Source organism: Acipenser ruthenus, chromosome 28 (genome assembly GCF_902713425.1).
Source record: "Acipenser ruthenus chromosome 28, fAciRut3.2 maternal haplotype, whole genome shotgun sequence".
NCBI lineage: Eukaryota > Metazoa > Chordata > Actinopteri > Acipenseriformes > Acipenseridae > Acipenser > Acipenser ruthenus.
In genome coordinates this window covers 1,227,365-1,251,617 of record NC_081216.1, presented here as the reverse complement: position 1 = coordinate 1,251,617, position 24,253 = coordinate 1,227,365, and the positions used below count along the sequence as shown (strand labels likewise).

The 24,253-nt window shown below is 40.5% G+C and overlaps 3 protein-coding genes across 4 annotated transcripts in view; 2 read left to right on the top strand and 1 right to left on the bottom strand.

Annotated features, from left to right (window-relative positions):
• Positions 1 to 3,770, top strand: part of odad4 (outer dynein arm docking complex subunit 4) — a 5,560-nt gene extending 1,790 nt beyond the window's left edge. The window contains exons 4-12 of one of the 2 annotated variants that reach the window (XM_034057488.3): positions 371 to 432; positions 622 to 775; positions 1,101 to 1,328; positions 1,684 to 1,891; positions 2,021 to 2,107; positions 2,324 to 2,520; positions 2,744 to 2,844; positions 3,169 to 3,259; positions 3,464 to 3,770. In XM_034057488.3, coding sequence (XP_033913379.3) covers positions 371 to 432; positions 622 to 775; positions 1,101 to 1,328; positions 1,684 to 1,891; positions 2,021 to 2,107; positions 2,324 to 2,520; positions 2,744 to 2,844; positions 3,169 to 3,259; positions 3,464 to 3,522 — 1,187 coding nt within the window. In that variant the 3' untranslated portion in view covers positions 3,523 to 3,770. Of the gene's footprint in view, positions 1 to 370; positions 454 to 621; positions 776 to 1,100; positions 1,329 to 1,683; positions 1,892 to 2,020; positions 2,108 to 2,323; positions 2,521 to 2,743; positions 2,845 to 3,168; positions 3,260 to 3,463 lie in introns of both variants that reach the window. The other variant, XM_034057487.3, reaches the window with a different exon arrangement.
• A 685-nt stretch (positions 3,771 to 4,455) lies between these two features.
• LOC117434464 (2',3'-cyclic-nucleotide 3'-phosphodiesterase-like) lies at positions 4,456 to 9,605 on the top strand. Its single transcript, XM_059003356.1, has 4 exons — positions 4,456 to 4,582; positions 6,021 to 6,658; positions 7,315 to 7,445; positions 7,644 to 9,605. Exons 2-4 carry the CDS (start codon positions 6,046 to 6,048, stop codon positions 8,514 to 8,516), a joined length of 1,617 nt encoding a protein of 538 aa, XP_058859339.1. The 5' UTR covers positions 4,456 to 4,582; positions 6,021 to 6,045; the 3' UTR covers positions 8,517 to 9,605.
• Positions 9,606 to 12,803: 3,198 nt separating this feature from the next.
• Positions 12,804 to 23,790, bottom strand: LOC117435010 (dnaJ homolog subfamily C member 7-like). Its single transcript, XM_034057848.3, has 14 exons — positions 23,517 to 23,790; positions 20,378 to 20,466; positions 19,606 to 19,730; positions 18,857 to 18,970; positions 18,151 to 18,225; positions 17,540 to 17,658; positions 16,990 to 17,143; positions 16,416 to 16,580; positions 15,653 to 15,744; positions 15,314 to 15,387; positions 14,593 to 14,739; positions 13,918 to 14,070; positions 13,236 to 13,307; positions 12,804 to 13,093 (listed from the first exon to the last, which is right to left on the bottom strand). The coding sequence occupies exons 1-14, from the start codon at positions 23,582 to 23,584 to the stop codon at positions 13,056 to 13,058; spliced, it is 1,485 nt and encodes a 494-aa protein (XP_033913739.2). The 5' UTR covers positions 23,585 to 23,790; the 3' UTR covers positions 12,804 to 13,055.
• Positions 23,791 to 24,253: the final 463 nt, after the last annotated feature.

Below are 24,253 nucleotides of genomic sequence, written 5' to 3'. Positions count from 1 at the left end.
GGAAAACAAAATTCATTCAAATGTAAAAAAAAAAGACTGCTTTAACTTAGATACTCACAGACTGTCCAGGTTTTTACACAAATTGTGGAAACCATACATCATTACTCGTGTCTTAATCACTAGTCCAAGCATTGGATTGCATTAGATTAGACAACTAAATTGTTTAACGCAAAAGGTCAGCATTGCTGTTTCACTTAGAATTTTGATACTTGACTGATTAGCGATACATTCGGCGCTGCCTAATCAGGATCCTGATAATCCAGCTTTCTGCTTAAATGGGATACAACTCTGGGAGACGGTTCTTCCCTATGCTATTTACCAAGAGTTTGTTAACCCATGGTTTTTTTTTTTGTTTTTTTTTATACCCCAGGCCCTGCATCTGTGAAACTGGAAAATAAAGGAGACCTATCCTTCTTTCATAAAAAGGAAGAGGTAACATTACTCATCGTAACGGTAATTCAACACTGGCTGGACTGAAGCCACACAACAGCGAGGTTTTGTTTTCCTCTCTTCTCGCTACGTGGTTACAAAAACGTTAGGCAGCATTCACATCTGAAAGAGATTTGTGTCTGTAAGGCTGCAGTGTGCTTGTGTATAAATCCTTCCTCTTGCCCCTTGCAGGGTAAGAAAGGCAAGGCAAACGCGCCGATCCGGCCTCTAAAGAAGGAACAGAAACAGCAGAGCAAGAGTCCGAGGAGCGAGAAGACAGTTCGGCAGCTGTTGGGGGAACTGTACAGCGACAAGGAGTACCTGGAGAAACTGCTCAAAGACCAGGGTAGAAGACACAACCCCACTGTAATCCACTGACAAGAAGGGGGAGGGGGGAGTCTGTAAGGGGCTGAGAATTTAGAGTGAAAGGATTCCCCCACCCCAATATTTACTGTATTTTGTGAAATCAAACTGCACAATATTTCAGGGCAGAAGAACACATAGGAGCATAATAGTTTGGTGGGTTTTTTTTTTTAAGTGTATGTAATCAAAAAACAACTTCACACAGAAGTTATATACCTTAATAATGTGAATGCCACAATTCACAACAAAAACAAACTTGCTAAGCTCAGCAAGCTCACATGTATGTGTTCGTGTTCCTCTTTCCACAGACCTGGTAAAAAGTAACACACGCAGTGGGATCAAAGTCCACGACCTGATCCTGAGTGCCATCACCTACCTGGACACACGCACCGAGTTCTGGAGGCAGCAGAAGCCCATCTACGCCCGGGAGAGGGATCGCAAGCTGATGCAGCAGCAATGGAACAAAACCAAGCAGAGCAAGCCCTCCTCCGACCCCACCAAATACATCCTGAACAGCCTGGAAGAGATCGACCTGGGTAAACAAACACAGGGAATCTGCTGCTGCTGCTGTTTCTCAAAAAACTGTAGAGAACCTCATTTACAATCAAGTGCTAGTAGTATTGGTCTGTGAACAACAGACTTGATATTGCTTTAACCTAATCTGTCGGCTGCAGTGGGTAAAATAAGTAACAGTCCTATCCATATATATATATATATATATATGCCACTATGCCTTAGTTCACACACAGGTATGCGTGTCTACCAGTCCTTGCAGGAGTCTTACTTACCATGTCAAGGGGTGTTTGATTGTACTTCTCTATACTATAATGTCAAAGGCATGCAAAGGCATGAACATGTCTGTATTTCATTTGAACGGCTTGTTGTTTTCAGCCCTGGCTGCAGGTGACCCCGAGCTGAGCTGCAGGAAAGCCAGGCAGGTGCTGAAGACAGTGCAGGGCTGGTCGGACGAGGACGTTCCCAATAAGAAGGAGGTGATCGGGAATCTGCACAGCTGCCTCGGGAACGCCAAGATCGAGATCGGAGACATGGACGGAGCACTGGAGTGCCACAACAAGGACCTGGAGATTGCCAGGCAAAAGTACGGAAGCAATGCTGGTTAAGGACCTGGAAATAAGGTTTCGGTGGAGGCGGTTTTGTACACTGCACTGGACCATTACCTAATTCAAGTGTATTTAATAATACATTTGTTTCTGTTGTTTTTGAACAGTAATCTTCCGGAATCTAAATCCAGGGCGCTGGACAACGTCGGTCGAGTGTATGCAAGGATCGGCAAGTTCCCACAAGCAATAGAAGTGTAAGTGAACCGTGTTATCGGTTATCCGTTTCCTCTTTAGGTCAGTGTTCGTTATGCGTGAGATTGTCCTACACTGATGTCTTTGAAATGTCTTATTCCTTTAAATAACTGAATAAGAGATTTCAGAATAAGACCCTCCCGTGGTCACTTTCATAAGCCAGCACTGCACAGGTTAAAATCCAGCCCCCCCACCCCCCCCCACCCCCGTTCTTCCAGTTGGGAGGAGAAGATCCCGCTTGCCAGGTCAAGTCTGGAGAAGACGTGGCTGTTCCACGAGATCGGACGCTGCTACCTGGAACTGGACCACCACACTGAGGCCCTGGACTACGGAGAGAAGTCCCTGGCATCAGCCACGGAGGCAGAAGATGACGAGTGGCAGCTGAACGCCAGTGTGCTGGTGGCACAGTCCGAGGGTGAGACAGGCAGCTTGGGACTGCGGGCTGGTTCGGACATACTCTAGCTGTGGTCACTCTGACCACCAAACCATAGCAGGCACCGTTGGGTTTAAAATGTTAACTGCTCATTTTGTAGCATTTCCACTACACAGGGACATTTAATAAACACCTGGAAATGTTTAAGAGTTAAAAAGCCATGTTATTCTTTTTTTTAAAATGGTTCTTCTCATTGTGCCCGCAGTGAAACTGGGACACTACCAGGCAGCAGTCACATATTTTGAAAAGGCTCTGGAGAAGGCAAAGCTGATAAACGACGAGTCAGCGAAGGAGGCCATCAGGAATGTAAGTTAGCAGTGGATGAATTTTAAAAGTGTCCGAACGACAGACCTCGGAAAGGTGACATTGTATTTGTGAATACATTGTCTGTTTAACTACCCCAGAACACCCAGATTCTTTTCTAGAACAGCAAAATGCTTTCCCTAAGCATGGGCAAATAGTCAGTTTGAGGGAAGGTGCTCTAGTAACCAATGCAATTGATACCTCTCTGTATTTTATACAAAATGTAGCTGCTTGAAAAGACCACAATGTCTAAACTAGCCTTTGAAAGTGAAACCTTAGAAGCATGAGGTTAACTGCAGGTGTGTTTTTGTTTTTCTTATTTCACAGGCTCTTGAAGATGCTAACAAACGCATTGTCGAGCAGCTTGAAACGGAAAAGCTGGGGGATGGAGCTGAAAAAAATCAGGACGTCGCGAATGGTATTAAAATCTGACCCGTTTTACATAGTACTGTACATATAAAGGCAGTACAGACCCATTGATTTCACAAGAACATCGCAGTTGCTAAGTCTGAATAGAATAAATCATGCAGGAGGAAATGGCAAGGGAATCTTGTGGGGGCGGGGGAGACACCAGTTTTAATTTGGAGAAGCTGTTAGTAATGTCTGTTGTTGTTTCCTACAGGTAATGAGACTCTGAACGAGGAAAGCACAGAAGATAAGGAAGAAACCAATGATGACTGAAGCCACGTGTCCTCCAGCGATACCTGCCTCTATTTATTTCCCATAGTCAAATAAATGAAATGTGTTTCTAAACTGATCTTATAAAGCTGATTTCCTGATCTTATAAAGCTGTCAAAATTCTCTCGCAATGCCTCATGCAATGCTTTCCTCTCAAATGATTTAAAGCGACAATTCCCCTTGATTTTGTAAATAAAAACTCAAGATTTCTACACATGATTCATAAGTGTTGTTTTACTCTGTTTTATGCACACTTATAGAAGTAGCATACGATGCAGGAGTTGGGAAAGGTCAGAGATCCATCCTTCAGATGAGACGTAATACCGAGGTCCTATTGTAAGTGACTCTGCAGCAGCAGTTGTGATGCACAGCTCACCCCCTAGGCTCTGTAAATCGCTTTGGATAAAAGAGTCTGCTAAATGACTCATTAATAATAATAATAATAATAATAATAATATGCCATATAATCTGAACCACAGTTGCTGTAGCAAGCCTCCTTTGATAAAAATGAAGGCTCGATGGGGCCCTCTAGTGTCAATTAAAAAAACACAGCACTTCAATTCAGGACTCCGCAGTACAGGACTAAATCGAGATTGCAATTCAGGTTGAAAATGCGTTACATTCGCCTTTCCCTATTAAAGATACTTTAAAATCGATTGCTGTACCATTGTCCCACTTTACAAATACAGGCAAATCTAAAGACCACTTGTAAAGGGCAACCTGTTACCTTTAAAGAAATAACTTGAATAGTTTCTTGTGCGGTATTAATATTTTACACACGGACCTCAACACCGCTTGTTAGTATATACACGGTCAATAAACGATTGCATGTTGAATTAATTAAAACATGTTACGTTTTTTTTTGTTTTTTTAAGCAGCATTCATAAGTTAATGCTGTGCTAGTCACTGTTGCACGGGAGCGCGCTTAATAGTTCCACGCCCATGTGGTAAACGTTCGCGAGCACTTTTTTTCTTCTTCAAAAGCCTGGAGGTAAAGCCGGGATTGTAATTTGTGCAGAAGACATAAGGGTGCACACGGGAATAGCTTCTACTAACTAAACTGGTGAGTTTAAATGTAGTTTATTTATTTTTTTATACGGAATGCATGATAGAAAATGCCACCAATTGAATCTGCATGTTAGGTTTGACTTTGTTTTGTTTGTTTGTTGCAAAAAACGTTTTATTTTGCAGATTCTTTTAATGTGGCTTTTAACACTACGTGTTATCGAGTAAAGCCAGGTCAACACATTCGACAGATAGAATAAATAGATACATACAAACAATTGTTTTTTTAAAGAGTGTTCTGCACACGTTTTTGTTTTATTTTATTTTAATGTAAGCGATTTATTTTTTCGACAGCCGCGCCTACTGTTTACTTCTGTTGTTCTATCCTACCTACGCAAGACAATATCGGTGGAAATGGTTCAAAATGTATATTTTAATATGGGAACAGCACCCTGTTAAGTTCAGTTTGGTGGTGTTTGTGATCATGGGGGACAACTACCTCCCGAACTAAAAGTAATATACACGTTGTTGGTGTTTTCATTTTTGAAAACACTCCCCTTGCTTCATATACCCACAGTGGTGAGGGCATGGTCGAATTTACTTACTTTGTGCAATTAAATAACTTGCCAGGAGTACTCCAGTAAGCGTTTCAGTCAACGGTTATTTTTTTTTATAGCAGCATGCGCGTTTGTTTTGGGATTTTAAACGGTGAAATTCTCACTTTTCCTGTTCTTGACTTTATGCCTTTTCGAGACACGAACATTGCGACGCAACCAGATGTGAAAATCTCTCTCTCTCTCTCTCTCTCTCGTATTTTCTTTCTGCAAATGTAACCTCGTCAGCAGATGTCTATCGGTTTTGTTTTTGAAAGGGAGATGAAAATGACAGTGACCAGGGTGTGTGTTGGAGCAGGGTCGAGGGTGGATTCCTGTTCAATGTAATTGACTCACCGTGATGTGTTGTGGCCTCAACCCTGGTTAGCTGACGATATTTTAACATGCCATAGTTGAGCTTATTAAAAGCAAAGACTGAAATCTAAATCACTACTCCGTATGTTTTGGTTGAGAGTTTTTAAACCGGTTTTGAGTTTATATATATATATATATATATATATATATATATATATATATATATATATATATATATATATATATATATGTATATATATGTATATGTAAAGAATTGCCCTACCTCAGGGGGTATAAAAATGTTTAAAATTTAAAGATGTGAAGCCTCAAATAAAGCCACTTCACTGCACCATTTGAGAAGACATGATTAGCTGCACAAAACAAATTCTTGGTATAACTGTCCATTTCTCTGAAGTCAATAAAATTATCAGTATTTCTCTTTAGCCCTGATGGTGTTAAACTACTGGCAGCAGTCTTGTTTTGGGGGGCTGCTTAATGGCAATAGAATTTATGCTGCTGGTTCTAATCACACCTGTCTTTTGGGGGGGGAAAAAAAAAAATTAAATGCATGTCTTTTGATTTATTTAGGTAAGCAGATTTCTCCAGCAACGGAATGCAGGAACAGGCACTGGAGAGAGCTGAAGGCTCGCTGGCCTTCCCCTTTCTGGATGACGAGGCGAGCATCGACGCATACAGGGAGTCTCGAACCCTCTTCATAATGAGGGGGCTGCCAGGCAGTGGAAAGAGCACCCTGGCCAGTACCATCGCGGGGAAGTACGAAGGAATCTGCAACGTGATCTCCGCCGACCACAAGATCAGACCCGAGGCGTGCCCCGCCCTCCCGGAGAAATACAAAGAGCTGGACGAGGAGGCCGGGCGTTTCTGCGAGGAGGGCGTCGCCGTGGTCGTGATTGACGACACAAACCACCAATGGGAGCGGCTGGAGAAGCTCTTCGACATCGCCAGCGAATACCAGTACCTGGCCCACCTCGTTGAGCCCAAGACGCCGTGGAAGAACGACTGTGCCGTGCTGGAGGAGAAAACCCAGTGGGAGCTGACCCAGTCGGAGCTAGAGGACTTGAGGGGAAGCCTGGAGGAGGCGGTCTACCCTCTATTCTACGGCTGGTTCTTGACTCACAAGAGCCAGAGTCACACCAAGGAGATGGGCAAGAAGCTCCTGGAAACCCTGGGCGAGCTTGATGAATTCAAGGAGCATTGGGGTGATTGTAAGTCGCACGGTTGACATGGCGGGTATGACACAGGGCCTTGTCAAATCTGTAGCGTTTCACGAACCGATTTATTTGGATAAGCTGTTCCACAGGTGAGGGTCGCTGGTGGTGTTTGGGTTAATTTACCATTCCCAAGTGAAACGACTGAAGAAACAGCTGCTTGGGTTTGTGCGGATCGCTGTTTGCCATTTCCGCAGAATCTAAGAAAAGCAGCAATCATCACAAACACAAGCAGCTGTTATTTTCTTTCACTCGCAATGGTAATTCCGCCCGATGGACAGCAGTGACACTCCCCTGCGGAGCGCTTGACCTGAATAATCGAATCACTGTTTCGTGCAGCACTAGAGAATCAAAAACCAGATTGGTGTTGCTGTTGAAAGGAAGTCAAACAAAAGTGATTTACCCAATGACTTTCCTTTGGAAGAATATTGGCCATGGTCCTCACAGAAGTTTAAGTCATTTTCAAAAGTTTGTCTACCCCCCCCCCCCTTTCCTATAAGCTTAAGGGTTGCACGAATATTTAGATCATGGTTGAAACAAAATGCCTGGACTGTCTGGAGATGAGCTCCCCATGTATTGTATTGCAAGAGATTGCTTTCTTTTTGCTCAGCATATTGTCTGAATGGATCTGTCTGTTAATGTGTTGGGTGTAGTTGGAGGAGCTGCTTCTGAGACAAGAATAAACTTGGAGGAATATTTTGATGGCAAGGGGATCCTGCACTGCACCACCAAATTCTCTGACTACGGGAAAGCGACGGGAGCACAAGAGTACGCGGAACTAGAGGTCAGTAGGTGTGAACCACAATCATTGCAAGAGGATTTGCTCTTTACAAGTGTCGTTTTCTTATCGGAGAATGTGGGATGCTTCTGAAGTTGGTCCATGATTTTAGCGCCAATGGAGGTCTGGAGACCTTGTTTCTGAGTTAAAACAAACGTACGATTCCTAATTTGTTGGATATTTAACCCCTGTTCTTCGTTGCAGGCTGTGAAGGAATTCTTCGGGTCTGCCTTTCATCTGCGGATATCGGGCCTTTTTATCACGCCCAGAACCGCTGGCGCCCGCGTCCGACTGAGCGACAAGCAGCTGGAGGTGTGGCCAGCCGATTCGGAGAAGGAAGCCACGCTCTCTGAAGAGCTGCCCCGCGGCAGCCGGGCGCACATCACGCTGGGCTGTGCCAAGGACGTGGAGGCCGTGCAGACTGGCCTAGACCTGCTGGAGTTCATCAGGATGGAAAAGGAGGGCGATCAGGACTGGGCTGTGAAGGACACCGACCAGGGGAAGCTGCGCTACTTCGGCAAAGGCATGTGGATGCTGGAATTGTCCGAGGAGGTGACAGTGAAAACCATATTCGGTGGGTTCTACCCAAAAGAGGAGGGAGGAGAGGAAGCAGGGGTGGAGAAGGAGGGAGACGAGAGAGCAGTGGGGGAGGAGAGAGAAGAGAAAACAGTGGAGAAGGAGGGAGATGAGAGAGCAGTGGAGAAGGAGGGAGACGAGAGAGCAGTGGAGGAGGAGAGAGAAGAGAAAACAGTGGAGAAGGAGGGAGATGAGAGAGCAGTGGAGAAGGAGGGGCATGAGAAAGCAGTGGAGGAGAAGGAGGGGGATGAGAAAGCAGTGGAGGAGAAGGAGGGAGATGAGAGAGCATTAGAGGGGGTGGAGAAAGCAGTGGAGAAGGAGGGGGATGAGAAAGCAGTGGAGAAGGAGGGGGATGAGAAAGCAGTGGAGGAGAAGGAGGGAGACGAGAGAGCATTAGAGGGGGTGGAGAAAGCAGTGGAGGAGAAAGGGGAGGAAAAAGAGAACCAACAGGAGGGGAAACCAGCTGAAGGGAAAAAGAAGGGAAAATGCACCATTATGTGAAGCCCCAATGCTCAGGCTGGTGGGGTGGCTACCTGGGGATTTGTAAGAGGCCTTACCATCGTTTTACTTTGTCAACCCATTTAGTCAAACATACATCTAGCAACCACCAGAGGGGTCTCAATACACCAGTGGTCTTCATAGCCAGTGTTTTTTTTTTTTAAGCATAGAGGAAAATATATACTGTGTGCTATGAATCATGAAGTCCTCACTACTCTATTTACCATTTCTTGTGTTTTTCAGCTCAGAATTTCATATCGCCGTAAACTAAACCTACGGCAGGTTTTTGGTTTGTACTTTATTCCAAGAATTACTTTTTGCAGTTGCGTTTCTAAAATTCTAGTGATTTCTGTATGGTTTATAACCCAGCCAGAACTACAGCTAACTACATATTTGCTCAAGGCTTTAGTAGTGGTTTGACTGGAAGCCTATGGGATCCGAGTTTTATTCTAGCTGTGTGTGAACAAGGCTGAATACAATCGAACCCTCTTCCCAAAACGCATCAGCCCTTCTAGCACACCGTTCCATAATGACATGCTTTTAATTTGCAGCTTTTTGTATTTCTACTTTGAGGGGGGGGGGGGGGGGGGGTCATTAAATGAAACTGATTCTGCATTTCTCAGTATAGACACTGCATTGCTTCTAACGTAATGTAAGATTATGCTGCTGCTGTGGTTACTCTGTACCTAATGTAAAATGTTTAGTAGGCGTCTCCTGTTGCATTTACAGTAGTAATAAAACCACACATACAGTTTATCACTTAACAGTACACATATTTTTGCACTGTTGTCTTGTTTGTGGATTCTGAATAATAAAGTTTGCTTACTGTAATCTGTTTAAGATTTAAAAATGATAAAGCGTTGTTGCACAAATGTTTTATGGATTAGCTGTTCGCTGCACTGTATTGTGTGCTGAGCCCTCTTTTTTTACAGAACGCCACTGCAATGGAGATTTAAGGTTTTGGTGGTGAGCAGGGGTTTTCTGATGACAATGAATGTTTTTTTTCTGCAACGTTGCATGTGTGGAAAATGTGTGCTGCGAAACTTTGTATTAATATGAGAACTTTAAAATAAATATAGTATTTTTCTGGTATCTTGTGTGTTGTGTTTTGTTGGTGGGTTGTTTTTTTAATTCATGTTATTGCAAAACTAAAACTTAACCATGTAAGGTCCTAGCATTTTTTAAATGAGAAAAGCTACTTTTCATTTATGTAACTAGTAATTTTATTTAGTCTCCTGTCAGACAATTCCTGCTTGTGAGGCCAGATTTAAAAAATAATAATACAATAGAGGGGTGGGTCAGCATTGCATCATTAGGGGATACAGAACTGGGCATGACAGGGTTTAGTAAAATGAATGCAATGTTCCAAACAAGCTGCACTATAGTGGAAGATGTGTTTATTTAGCATGATTTTACAAGCCATCATTGATGCTCATTTCCTCCATGCATACTCTATACCGAACCTGTGCTACTGTTTATGGTGATGACCACACACCATACTGTTTGCATACAGCATGCATGAAGGGGCAGGTATGGAGTGAGGACATTAGGGGCTTTGTTAATATCCTATATTTTGCATGTTCCTATCTCCCGTCACTGGTACCTGTTTTCCATTAAAAACTGAAGGTAATTGTTTTAATACAGCAAGTGCAGATTTGTGAAGTCTAAGAACACAGATCTCTGAACATGTTATGGAACAATAAATCAGAACCTACACTGAGAATGACAGGTTTGATTGAACAGTGGTGGGGTGCAGTAGAGCAGAGCCCTATCTGGATAAGTGCTCTTATCTGGAAACGTGTATCTTAATACAGTACTTGAGTTGCAGTGCCTTGTTGCACATGCTTATTTCTTCAGCAGCAGCACTTAATTGGAGATTCATTGTATGTTCAATCAATTACTGCCCTTTTCTTGTTTTGTTTGGCAACTGCATCTAATTTCAGCCCCCCAAAACTACAGGATTTTAAAGAGTACTAGTTTTATTTATTTACAGTTTCAATTCAATAGGGGGTGACAAGGTAGACCAGAATAAAATAAACGTCACTTTCAAATTATTAAATAAATGTGTAATGCACCTGTAATGTGAACAAAAGAGGGGAGGGGAGGGGACTGACCAAGTAATTAACATCAAAAGTGGATTATCTTTATTAAGGTTTTCTGTACAAATGTGAGAAACTCATCATGAAAATGAATCTTCAAGAACGGTGTAAGAGTTGATGTACGTTTTAGCATTACCTAGATGTTAAAAACCCACATTTAAACAAGACAAGGTTCTGTAATGAACTCTGTTTTGCTCCCTTGTCAAAAATATAATACCACAAATATAATCAGGTGCCAGCAACCGGACGCATGCTAAAATTTGGTTAAGTTAGCCTGTTCTGTACCAGCAACCAATCAGTGAAAGACTAACAGTTGAGCGAAATATATTTCTTCAAATAACCATTATTACTGGCACCTGCTTTTCAGTCACGTTACCTCAACAAACCAATTACAAAAAACAGGGCTGACTTCCTACCATTGAATTACTCTTTGAAAGGGATAGTTTTTTTTTTTTAAAAAGCACATACAAAAAAAGCAAGCACAATTTAAACATTATAAGTTACAAGAGTGCGAATATGTAGGATACTAATGCAGCACATTTTTCCATATTTGAGTGCCAGAAATAAACTGATTAGAAAGACTCTATAAATGAGTATAATTGATTACCAGGTGCAATTAAGAGCACAATATATATTAAGCCAGTGGACTAGTCGTTATAAAAATTGATTTGTCCATCGATCAGTCATTACAGTACTTTGCTGCACATTTGTTAAGTTATTTCAACTACATGAAACTTTGTGATATGGGAGGAAATATGCACTTTGCCCAATTTAACGCCTAGTCAGAAACGTAAACACAAAATATGCTTTTGATCATTCCTATTTAGGAAACTAAATGCATGTTTTAAAAAAAAAAAAAAAAAAAAACACCACACACACACGAACAAATTAGTGAAATGATACCATTACCAGGATCATAACAAGCTTTGGGAGCTTTCAAATTTACAACACATTGCAGTATAATAAAAAAAAATGTCAAATTATTTTGTATTGAATTATTAGCCAGCTGTCTGCACCACAGAAATTATAAAATGTTCGCAATCTGCAACTGTCTTCTGCCCCTGGGCCAAGTTACAGAATAACAATGGGATGAATTAATTACAAAAAGGGTGCAGCACAGCCCTATGGAGATGCATATTTGGTGCACCAAATTTTGCAAACCCTCTATAAGGCACCATTTCACCAGCTACTTTCACTCTCATTCTATTCCTGGAAATACATTTCATTAGAGAGACCTACATGTTGCACTAGTCACAAGATGCCAGACATTTCTTTTAAACCCTTTTTAAAAGTCTTCTGTTGTGTGATAATACATTTAATTCACATCATGAACTCACAACAGACAAAAGATCTGGGGGGGGGGGAATAAATATATATATAAGAAAAAACAGGAGACTAACTTCATCTACAAATGAACAAGGTTATTGTTTTTCAGCTGTACATCCTGCAGGGTGGTTCAGTTAGATTTTTTTTTAAAAAAGGTAGGAGGAACAGACTTAAACATTTGTGACTTCACAATAAATTAGAAGGAAATAAGAAGAAAAAAAAGGATAGAAGACATTTCTGTAGAATGTTCTGATCAGGAGACAAGACAGACATTTAACATACTGCATTTTTATGATGACCATTAAAATATATTGCATTTCCAATAATGTCTGCATTTGCAAAACCTTTATTATTACTACATAACCACAGGTACATAACTCCTAAAATGTAACGTAAAATGAGGTTTTCAGATGTCTGAATCAGACACAAAGTAGAGTGGAACTAAGAAATCCACACGCTTTTTGTCTGACCAAGTTTAAACCATTTCTCTATTAATTCTTACTTAAATGTACTTTACATCCATCCAGTCAGCACTTTATAGCACATTGACAACCTACACATTTCTTCACAACCTCTACGAAGCAGCCTGAAAAGGTCCGAGTTTGGAAGACGCAGACTGTTTTCCAGATACAGACTGCAATAATATTTAAAAAGGTGATGGTGCCTTGTAGTTTAAGGGGGATACAATAAACCATGGATGTTTGAGAAACCAAAAAAGGGTGCATTTAGGCTTTTGTCTTCCGATTAAAAAAAAGTTCAGATCACAAAAGAAAAAAGACACTGATTCCTACTCCAGATCTTAGAAGAAAACTAAAAAATAAAATCCTCCAATCAAATTAAAGATGTATAGAAATTAGCAACCAGATACTTTCAGAACCATTTTAATAAACATATCATAAAAACGAAACAAAAGAGGCCATGTGGTTGTTTTTTTCCCTCCCATATCTGATGAATTTTCTTTCTTCATACATGTAAAGTACAAATACAGAGGTATACCAACTGAAAAACAGAGTACATTAAAACTTGGAGGAACGATGAGTCTCTTGATTAAATTATGTCCCAGACATAAGTTTTGAAACACAACAGAAATCTTTTAAAAATGTTTCTCTCTTTGTTTTTAACCAAACTGAAAAAAGAAATTGCCAGGGCCGGAAGCTGGAAAAAAAAACAAACAAAAAAAAAAAACAGAAAAAATAAATTAGAAACAGATTCTTGTCTGAGTAACACATTTTCAAAACTAGTACTAAAATATATCTTAAAGTAAAAAATAAAGAAAGTACAGCGGTGCAATACTTACATGGATTAGCTTCGAAGCTGTAGCCCCCAGGACCTCCGAAAAACGCCTTGAAGATGTTGTTGGCATCAAAATCTAAACAGGAAATTAGATTGGTGGTCATAATCCAGTTACAAATGATAAACATGTCTTTGAAATCAGGTAAAATAAGTATTGGAGTACTTCTTGTAATACATATTTACCAAATTACACTGGAATAAAATACATGTTGGATAAATGTCTGCCAGACATTTATCCAACACCACACACGATGCACTTGCACTGGCCAGACGGTTAGATTTTAAATGCATTCATCTTTACTGCAGGGAACTGAAGCACTCCACAGGAGTTGCTGGTTTTACTGTAAGCTTGTTCAAACTATAGAGGCCACGGAATCAACTAAAGCCTATTACTGTAACAGGCAGTGTTGTGTGATGCACTGCCGTGATGGATTCTGAGACGAGGTTAAAAGTTAAAACCACGAAAGCAGACTCTCTCTTTTGCGCTGTGGTTAAGACGCTTGACTGCAGTGTGCGCAGGGTCGCTGGTTTGCACCCAGCCTCTGCCCGGTTACACTATGCAAAGGGACTCCTGGTTGATTTCCGGTGGGCGACTGCACAATAAAAGGCATGAACTCGATGCTCCAGGGATGCCTTGGAAATGCGAGATTAGCTTCTTGGATTAAATACAAAAAAAACCCACTCACCGCCCATGTTCATGCCCTCTTCATCCAGATCCTGTCCGCTGTCATATCTGGCTTTCTTCTTGGGATCCGAGAGCACAGTAAAAGCTTCTCCCACCTCCTTGAATTTTTTCTCCTCTTCTTTTTGCATCTCCGGACTGGCTCCACTGTGACGATCTGAAGAGAGAACAGCTGTGAGTCTTCATTTCTAAAAACCATCAAGGACAGTGCCAGCAGGCTGTGTGCCAACAAGCATCAGGTAAAACCAGCGATATGCCTGCTGTCTAAATAAAACGACTGCGTGTAAAAAAAAAGGACATAACTGATGACCTCCATCAAAATAATAAAAAAAAAAAAAAGACAAAAACACACAATTCTGAAACAGTTCCCAGTATTTTTTTTTTTCTTTATCTATCACATCCCTCTTCGGTCACAAATTTGTATTTCATTTTTAGAAATGCTAAATGCTAACTCTATTGGAGTTCCAGAAGTTGCCCTGCCATAACTTTGAAAAAAAACAAAACCACACTCATGTGCGATACATTGATAGGAAACGTCACATGGTACAATTGTGCACACAGTGACTGAAGGGGATAAGTAACTTTAAAAGACAACTGTGTGTGTGTTTGATTTATTGCATGAATACAGACACTTGCAACACCTGTCCGTTCACATAACGCCTGTCTGCATTGCGTGTACCTGGGTGGTGCATGAGTGCTCGTTTCCTATACGCTTTCTTAATCTCATCATCTGTAGCGTTTTTATCCACTCCCAGGATCTTATAGTAATCTTTTCGTTTGCTTTTCTTCAGTTCCAGTTGTGCAGTCTTTAGAAGATGCTTGTGTTCTGGAAGGGAAAAAAAATTAACACATCGCTTTAAAAAAAAAAAAAAAAGCATTTCTGTAAAATATGTTGTGAACTGTAAAACATACAATGTAACAAAAAAAAACTCAATTAGAAGCACTGTGTGTATGCTTTATAATAGAGTGATACAAGCACTAGCTATAGCCAGGTATGGCAGAGAAGTGGTGCAAAAGTAATGTCTACACAAAAAACCCAACAGCCTTGACCTTTAAAAAAAGACCCCTACAACTATTTAGTTCTGGGTCCAAAGCAGAAACAGCAAACAGTGTAAAAAATATATAAAAACACACTGCACTGTTGTACTGGAGACTGCAATTACACCAATTTAAAAAAAAAAAAAAAAGTTACCCAAGCTAGATTGAAACAGTTTCCAACAGTGTCACTTGGTGTTGTAATTAAGACACCAGGATGAATTTAAAATGTAATTCTTCTGCAAAACCTAATACTGTAATTGCAAGCATTTTAAATCAGGGATTTAGCCTCAACAAAGAGGGTATGTTGAGCGACTGCATGCTGAAAATAACCATCCCAAGAGCGAAGTGCCCATCCTCCTTGCCTTTTGTTTTCTCCGTCTGATAAACTTTTTCATAATCCCGAACAGCCTCTTCATATTGTTCCGTGTCTAGAAAACTGAAAAGAGAAACGGTTTCATTAGATTTTTCCCAGGATTCAAGTCCTGCGATATTGTTTTCCTCCGTGATAAACCATGGCATGCTGCCAGTGGTTCTTGCAGCCTGTGCCTGCATTGGCAAATCACATGACGGTCAAAACAAAGCCACAGACCATTCAACTGGAACAGTATTTTTTTTTTTTTCTGGTCGAACATCATTTTCTGTAGCTTTATCGCAGGGTATGCAGTTAGTGCGTCAATAGATTCAAATGAAGATCGACTTACCACTGCGCTCGCCTCAAATATGCTTTGATGTAAGTTTCATCCAGTTTTATCGCATTTGTACAGTCTTCTATTGCTTGTTCTAATTTTTTTAGCTGAAATAAGAGAGTATTTAAAGTTACAGGAATAGTGTTTTATTAGGAAGAATAACACAGCGTGTCTAAAATACAGCCGAAAGACCTGAGAAGAAATTAGTAAACTTGAAATAATTTGGCTTGTTACCAACTGCAGTTGTAAGAAAAAAATAAATGTAAATTAAGTTAAGATCCTGGGGGTGTGATACAGTACAGCATAAAGTGCTTATGACAAGCTGCCAAACTACACAAGCTAATGGCATCACAGGTCCCAGATAAAAGGTAGGCTCAATGATAGGACCTCACTGGTTTGGGAAGCTGGGGTACTTGACTGGTTGTCCCAATTCCATCCCTGGCGTACTGTTCATGTTTTTCAAAATGCATACTCAGCTTTCTACCTGCTGGAGGTCTACCAGGAGGGTTTATGTAACGCAGTCCAAATGTTATCAAACTGAATTGGTGCAACCTTTAGGGTTGCAAAACAGGAGGAGGAGGAGGAGGAGGAGGAGGAGGAGCATATTTGAGCCAACCGTACACTGCGCTGATAATACACCAGGTATACTGGTAGTTGGGCGTTAACACGGTTTGTTTTAAAAGCACAGGTCCTTCCAAAAAGACCTACAGAAGACGCAAGACCATTAATTGCTCTACAACAGCACTGGGAAAAAAAAAAAGATACAATTCATTCTTACCTTCGAACCCACGGTCCCCCTGTTACAGTAGAGTTTGGCGTTTGTTTTAATGTTGTTGGGGTCTATTGTCAGTGCCTCCGAGTACAGATCATACGCGGCTTCGTAATTGCCGTCTTTGAAGGCATTGTTCCCTTCTTCCTTCTTGGCTTTCAAGGCTTTGGCATTCTAAAATAAAATGAACACATTTATGCATCAAGGCATGAGTGATTAGGGTTACAGGGGAACGCTGGCAAACAATACAGCATTAACCCTTCATTGTGTAAAACAAAGACTTGCATTAGCCAATTACCAGCTTCTACCGTGCCATCCCTACTTGTTCCAGCAGGTGTCGCTATTTAGCCGTGGATCATAAACATCTAAAACCAAACTGTTATAAAAGATCCATTTACTGTATGTTCAGCTGGCTTACTTATACAAGAAAATTTATATATATATATATATATATATATATATATATATATATATATATATATATATATATATATATATATATATTATATTATATATATATTATAAAAATACAGCAACTGAACAACTGCTACAAATCCAGAATCTGCACAAGAGCCACACATACTCTGCAGGCCAGCCGGGCTTTTTCATGATCTGGCGCCATGCGAAGAGCCTGGACGAAAAACTGCACTGCTTTCTCAATACAGTCCTCGTAGTACAGACACAGCCCCCGTACATACAGAGCATCCCCATTCGTAGAGTCCATGCGCAAAATATCACTGCAAGAGAAGAGGAACCACAGTGAATGCGACGTCTTATTAATTTCAATCGGACAGACGCCTTTATACGCGACTTACAGGTGTTACAGGGCAGTAAAGGGTTACAATGCAAGCTTAATATTTAAATAGTGTAGCATACATTAAGTGCAAATATTACCAAAAATTACAATGTGAACTAGGATGCAACAAGTTATATCTACAATGACATATTAGCAGTGCATTCACCGAGGATCCAGCAACATGGAATTGGTGAGAAACACAGTGAAGCAGGCTAGTTATTTGAATTGATGTGCTTTGTGCTCCCTGTGGATTACAAAAGTGATACAGTAAGACCAAAATCTAAAAAAAAAGTTATAAAACAAAAAAAAAAAATGAATTAGTCAGTCCTCCTCTTACCTGGCGACCGACTGTGCTTCAGGGTAGCGCCCAAGCAGGGCTAAGCACTCTGCTTTGAGGATTTTGAACCGGTGGCAGGCGGGCGCGTACTCCAGTGCACGGTCCATGCAGAACACACACTGAGGATATACAGGACAGTTCCAGAGTCAATGATATCACTATACTGAATAACAGTTTTGCATCACCTACAATTTTAGGATTAAGACATAATAAATAAATGAACATAATTTAGATCCTTTAACATCCAAACTACAAAATGATACTGCAAAAAAAAAAAAAAAAAAAAAGGTCTACTGGAAGCCATAATGGTAATACAGCATTTCACGTTAGATTTTGAAAAATATTTTGTCTGTTTTTGGTTAAGTATGTGGGAAAACTACAAAAGCGGTAGTAATTCAATATGTTAACATAACATTATTCAGCGGGTTTCATTGGACTTAATGAAGCAAAATGTAAAGCATTTTGAAAACAGGCTATGGATTCCCCAGCATCTATTTTCATATCCTTTAACCCCAAAATGACTAATCTAAGTCCTTGGTCACAAATCCCTTGAGAACAAGTCAGACTGACATCACGGTACATTGCCCCAAGAACAAGACTTATTCACGTACCTTCCTAAAGTCTCGTTTTTCAAAGTCGATCTCTGCCATTCTCTCGTATTCCAGAACAGCTTTGGCATGTTTCAACTGTAATGATTTGGAAACCCAACAAGAAATAAAAAATAACATGAAGGGGAAAAAAAAATACATTAGACAAACACTGGTGTACAATGTAGATAAAACTGAAATAAAAGCAAAGAAAACCACGGAATTTTGTGACATACCCTAAACTGGCTAGACCAGTGATGAAATACATGACTTACTAAAAGATTGAACTATGTAACCAATGTAGATCATCCATTGCTTTAAATAGGAGACAAAAATAAAAAAATATATTTATGAAAAATAACACACACATTTGACACTACTTGACTGCGTCAGTCCTTGTAACATTACTCTGGCTCAAGTGTGAAGAGTGAACGGTTCTATAGGTAGACTTAGTGGTCCAGTGGTTTAAGAAAGGAACTGGATACCAGGAGGTTCCCGGTTCAAATCCCAGCTCAGACACTGACTCACTGTGTGCGAGACCCTGAGCAAGTCACTGAACCTCCTTGTGCTCCGTCCTTCGGATGAGACGTAAAACAAAACAAGGTCCTATTGGAAGTGACTCTGCAGCAGCAGTTGTGATGCACAGTTTGTGCCCTCCTAGTCTCTGTAAGTCACTTTGGATAAAAGCGTCTGCTAAACGACAAATTAAAAACAATATAGAAGTGCTCGCCTCTGGGGGTGCCTGAGTGTTGTCCGGCTCCAGTTCTAGAACCCTCTGGAAGGAGCGGCTGGCTGCCATGCCGTTGCCGAGGGACAGGTGACACTTCCCTTCCCGGAGGTAACCCTGAAAACGAGAAGGCAGCACAGAACCATGAGCTACAATGCAGGGAGCCCGACTCGAAATGACCTTCCGTAAACGGGATGTGGGCTACCACTGCCCTTGGCTCGATCATTAAAAATAAAATGAAATTGCATATGTTACAGGAGGAGACGGCTAGCTGTTCTGGGATAGCAAGGTATTTAGTAATTAAGGAGTCATTTCCCAGACAGTGTAATTATGACCGCCAGTGTATTTTGGGAGCTCCTATCAGGCAAATCCAGATCTATCCAGCCCAGACTATGCAGGGTCCTTTACTCTAGCACAGGAGAGTCAAACTCCAACCCTCGAGGGCTGCAGGGTCTTCTGGTTTTCATTCCAACTTAAGCTCACAATTAGCTAAATTGATCTAATTATTTGTACAACTGGACATATGTAATACCCCCCCTTGTCTTTTACAGTTGATTTAAATGCAGTTGGATTCAAGGTACACTACCTGGAAAACATTTTGAGGTTTGGCGACAAGTAATTGGAACAAAAGCCAGGCGACACTGCCGCCATCCAGGAACCGAGTTTGACACCCCTGGTCAAGCAGAAAGCTTTAGGGTTGTTTCAGGGCACTAGGTAACTAGAAATGCGACGGCGACAATTGTTAATATTACCTTCACAAACATGTCGTCCATCCGGACAGCCTGCTGTGCATCTTCTAGCGCCTCCCGGTGGCGGTTCAGCATCATCAGGGTGGCGGCTCTATTCCCATAATAACTTGCATTTTTGGGGCATGCATCTGTCAAGTCAAACATTGACATTAATATTAGTGTAGACCAGGGTTGGGGCTCAGTTCCTGTTTTTCACGTCCAGTTCCTTTATATATATATATATATATATATATATATATATATATTATATATATATATATAAAAAAAATAATTCCAATTCTAATTCCCATTTAATCAATTTTGACACATCCTTGATCAAAACAGCAATTAGCAGGATTCTGTTGGAATGAGCATCTCACAACAGTGGCAACAGATTACTTGAACTGAAGTCACGGCTTGTTAGTCAGTTAAATTGGCATCAAATGAAAGGAGTTGAAATAATCACAACGATCGTCTCTAAAATATCAATGATCCCAAGCCCGAGTAATATTTACCAAGTATTCACATCTGTGGACAATAACTTTAAAACAGACCCACTTCTCTATTTCGAGAGAAAACAGTGTTAAAACTTTATGTTGTGATAAGGAATATGAAAAGGAGCTGACGTCCTTATTAATTCTGTAGACACAATATACACGGCCCAAAAAACACTTGTAATAAAAGGTACAGGAATGCAAATAAGAATGTGTTAGGAGCAGCTCCGATATGTTCCAGCCTGTGGGGCAGGAGTATTTCTCTAGCTCCGAATCCGAACAGAAGTTGACAAAATAATTACCGATGGCTTTTGTGTAGAAGTTGAATGCTTCAGAATAATCCTTCTTGATGTAAAAAGCATTTCCTTGTTCTTTAAAGCCCTCGGCTTCCCTATAAAGGAAAAAAAAAAAAAAAAAAAGAAAAACAAAGAATGCCATTAAGAGGAATACAGGACCAAAGTTCAAAAAATAATGAAGTGGAACAGAATTATCAAACCTACTGAAATAAAACCTGTTGGTGGCTGCAAAAATGACTTGATGTCCTACACAATTTGTGCACAATATTCTAGATCAATAATTTTGGGACGACAATATTTTACCTTTGAAATCAGGCCTGGATCCCTTTAATTCCTGCCCGTGACTGATTTTGAACAAGGACCACATGTGCCTGACTATCAATAACCTCCAGTCTATTAATAGAATAAGCAGAAGCAGGAAGTGTATCTGGCAAGATCGTGTAATCCAGTCAGTCAGCAGAACTTTCCAGATTAGCGGAACAATTGTCTCAGGCAAACAAATAAAAAAGGGGAAAAGGTTTATTATAGGAAGATTTTTTTTTTTTGGATCGCCAGACACCGTGCCTCAATCCCGATATAGGGTATCTTATTAGGGCAAGCTAGTAACGTGTGACAAACCAGCCTTCAGCTAAAATGAAAAGCAACAGGGTGCATGAAATTGAAATGTCTTTTAAAAAACATTATGAGCTTTAAAAAAAAAATCTAAATCTGCACCACATTGCCTAATAACAATAATAATAACAATAATAATAATAATAATAATAATAATAATTGCACAAAAGGTTTAAATGATAAAAAAATGATTTCTTCCTTCGAAGAGCTTTTGTCCAAAAAAGTCCTGACTTTTTTTTTTTTTTTAATAATTTAAATCTTGTGTACAACCAAGAAATAATTCTAATTTTCACAATAGCTCCACACTGCAGTTACACCTCCCTTTAAACACCCATATACACCCATATAAATGCTTCAGAATCAGCAAAACTAGCCGTAAGACTTAAACAAAACCGACACCAAGCTGAGTGAGCTGCAACACTAAAAATGTACATGGGCATGCTCCTGTGTGTACTGCCAGACCCTTGATACAGTACTATATTTACACGTTGTCAAGTCTTGTGCTGGATGTTATGTTACGAGAACATAATATTCATAATGAAGTTGAGTTCTTACCTATAAAACAGTAACACGTTTAAAGTTTAGGACTCGCTGTCAGTAGAAGCTTGGTGTTGAAGTGACTTTTAAAAACACCCTTTTCTTATAACAATACAGTACTATAGTACCATTTTAATAACAAAACTGTACTTCACATCAGCACTAGTAAGTTTCTAACCCTGTATACTGCTTCGTTATTAACACGCAAGTTAAAAATCCAGCTGCATTTGTTTTCTAGTCATTGCCAAACTTTACAAAGTCCATTGTCAAATTCATTGAAAAAAGTTTGATGAAGAGAATTAGGGGCGGAGGTAAGCGGCCGGTTGTGACGTCACCGCTTTGAACAAACTTTGCAGTCAAGTGGAATTCAGAGGAGGTGACTAGTGTGTGAGTTTTTTTTTTTAAAAAGCAGATCGCGTCAACTGTACCAACATGGAAAACACAGGGCGGTCAAAAAAACAAACAGGAGCGGTGGATGTCACGAACAGGGGTTCTCCCTGGCGTGTCTTGGGGTCACACTTTCAATACGAGGGCTGACATTCTACAGCACCTGTGCTTTCAATGGGAGTTCTACCACAGCTGCACTTTCATCCTACCACCACCCTATCCAACGATTAGATTAGACTTGGGAGCAATTTTACAGTCTTATGAAAATGTTGTTAATAGAATCCCCATGGTAACAGTCAAAACACACCTAAAGCTACATGCGATTGACTAAGATCTTACTGTACCTGTCTATGTACCAACCTTAAAGAAGAGGGCGCGTCCTAGTGTATCAATCAATCTGGCAACTGCCCAATCCTGGTAAGCATTTAATACCGTGCAATACCAATGATTCATCATTGCTCATTCTTGAGAGTTTCACAACTGGAAGCCAGTCTATTCCTAGAAATTCCGCTTAACAGGTTTGACCTAAAGGGGTTTCATTTATCTATTTCCAAATATTGAACTCCTGTTAAAAAAAAGAACTTAACGGATGCCTTAAATAAAACACACAGTGCTCAACATAACAAAACTCATCAGCAAACAAATGATCGATCACCTGTCAGAGAACGATTTATTACTAATCCCTGAAGTTGAACTAAAACAGACAAATGTACGAAACATTTTTTCAGATCAAATACACTCCGCTCCGTCACCACACAGTGAACCAGACTAAGAATGTTCGAGAATTATAAAGTGAGATCATAATATTACATTTAACACACGTAGGTCGTTGTATGTATACAATATTTATTAGCTGTATAAAAAAAATAATGAAAATTTACCCCATGTAATACCTTTGGTGCTATAAATAGTTGCGAGTCTGATTTGCAACTCAGTGCTAGTATCAATTGACGCATTTCTGTGAATCAACTGTGCCTTCCGTGAAACTAACTTATTCGAAACGTAACCAGATCTGTTTTGTATTACCTTAGTATAATCTTCCATTTTGATGGAAATAATGTAATACAGGCAGATTAAAATTAAGACAGACCCTACACAAAGCGAGATAGATGTTCACATTTTCCACACGATCCCTCATTTCTTCTATAAAACAACTGACATCCAACCTAGGATATAAACAACATTTAAAAAAAAAAGAAGGACGATTTAGAAGTTGGGATTTTACTTTATAAAATTCAAACTTAAAATAAATATATACCATTTAAAAAAAAAAAAAGCGCTTTCATTGTTTGATTAAAAAAAGTACACGACCGCGTATAATGACATTACTAACCAGGAAAGACTGTTATCATATATAGCGATCCCATAAAAGGACATTTCGAACAGCAGAGACACAAGGAAAAAAATAACAAACAGAAGCCGTTTTTCCTCACCCCTTTGTCGGATACCGGGCATGGCAGACTCCGGGGTTTAGGCCTAAGACAGCCAGGTTAAGCCTTGCTGGCATGTTTTGAGTGCTATAAACTACCTCCGCGCCTCGCCACCGACACCCCGGGGTTAAGCTCCGCTCCCCGAAACCGTAAAACGGACTTTCTTTCCCCACCATTACCTTTCAATCTCCTCTTCGCTCATCTCCGACTCGGGAGCCATCGGCATATCGCAATCTTCAGCCGCCATTTTACCGCCAGGGGGAGAGAAGGCAGACACTTCCGGAGGACCATAGACAGCAGGACCCGGCGAGTGAGCGGAGCCTCTGCGGCAATTTGTGTCGAGGTCTCTTCGGAACTGGGCGAATTACAGAGGCTGGTTTAGCTGGGTGGAGAAAAAAAAAAAAAAGTGCTTATCCCCCAAATTGTTACAACACGCCTCAAGTGGTCTGGAGCGACGGCGTCTGTGTGAATTTGACCAATCTAGGAAACACTGGAGTCTCTATTGTTCCGTGTTTAAAGATTCGTGAATTATTGAATTTATACTGCATGTTGAATTGTGTTACGATTGAGCAATTATTGATATAGTAACACACACACAAAGTAAACACTGTAAGGGAAAAAACAAACAAACAATACACAAACTTGAGGGGTCCGAGTCGAGATTAGCACAAAATACCTTATTTATTTAGCAGACGCCTTTATCCAAGGCGACTTACAGAGACTAGGGTGTGTGAACTATGCATCAGCTGCAGAGTCACTTACAATTACATCTCACCCGAAAGACGGAGCACAAGGAGGTGAAGTGACTTGCTCAGGGTCACACAGTGAGTCAGTGGCTGAGGTGGGATTTGAACCAGGGATCTCGTATAATATAAGCACGTTTCTTTAACCACTGGACCACACAGCCTCACCTTAC

Coding starts and splice junctions, on each gene's coding strand:
- LOC117434464 (XM_059003356.1), top strand. CDS start 6,046: ATGCAGGAACAGGCACTGGAGAGAGCTGAAGGCTCGCTGGCCTTCCCC. Junction 6,659..7,314: donor CAAGGAGCATTGGGGTGATT/GTAAGTCGCACG, acceptor TGTTGGGTGTAG/TTGGAGGAGCTGCTTCTGAG. Junction 7,446..7,643: donor AAGAGTACGCGGAACTAGAG/GTCAGTAGGTGT, acceptor TCTTCGTTGCAG/GCTGTGAAGGAATTCTTCGG.
- LOC117435010 (XM_034057848.3), bottom strand. CDS start 23,584: ATGGCGGCTGAAGATTGCGATATGCCGATGGCTCCCGAGTCGGAGATG. Junction 14,740..15,313: donor TCAGACGGAGAAAACAAAAG/GCAAGGAGGATG, acceptor TTTCCCTTCCAG/AACACAAGCATCTTCTAAAG. Junction 13,094..13,235: donor CAGCTTCGAAGCTAATCCAT/GTAAGTATTGCA, acceptor TTTTTTTTCCAG/CTTCCGGCCCTGGCAATTTC.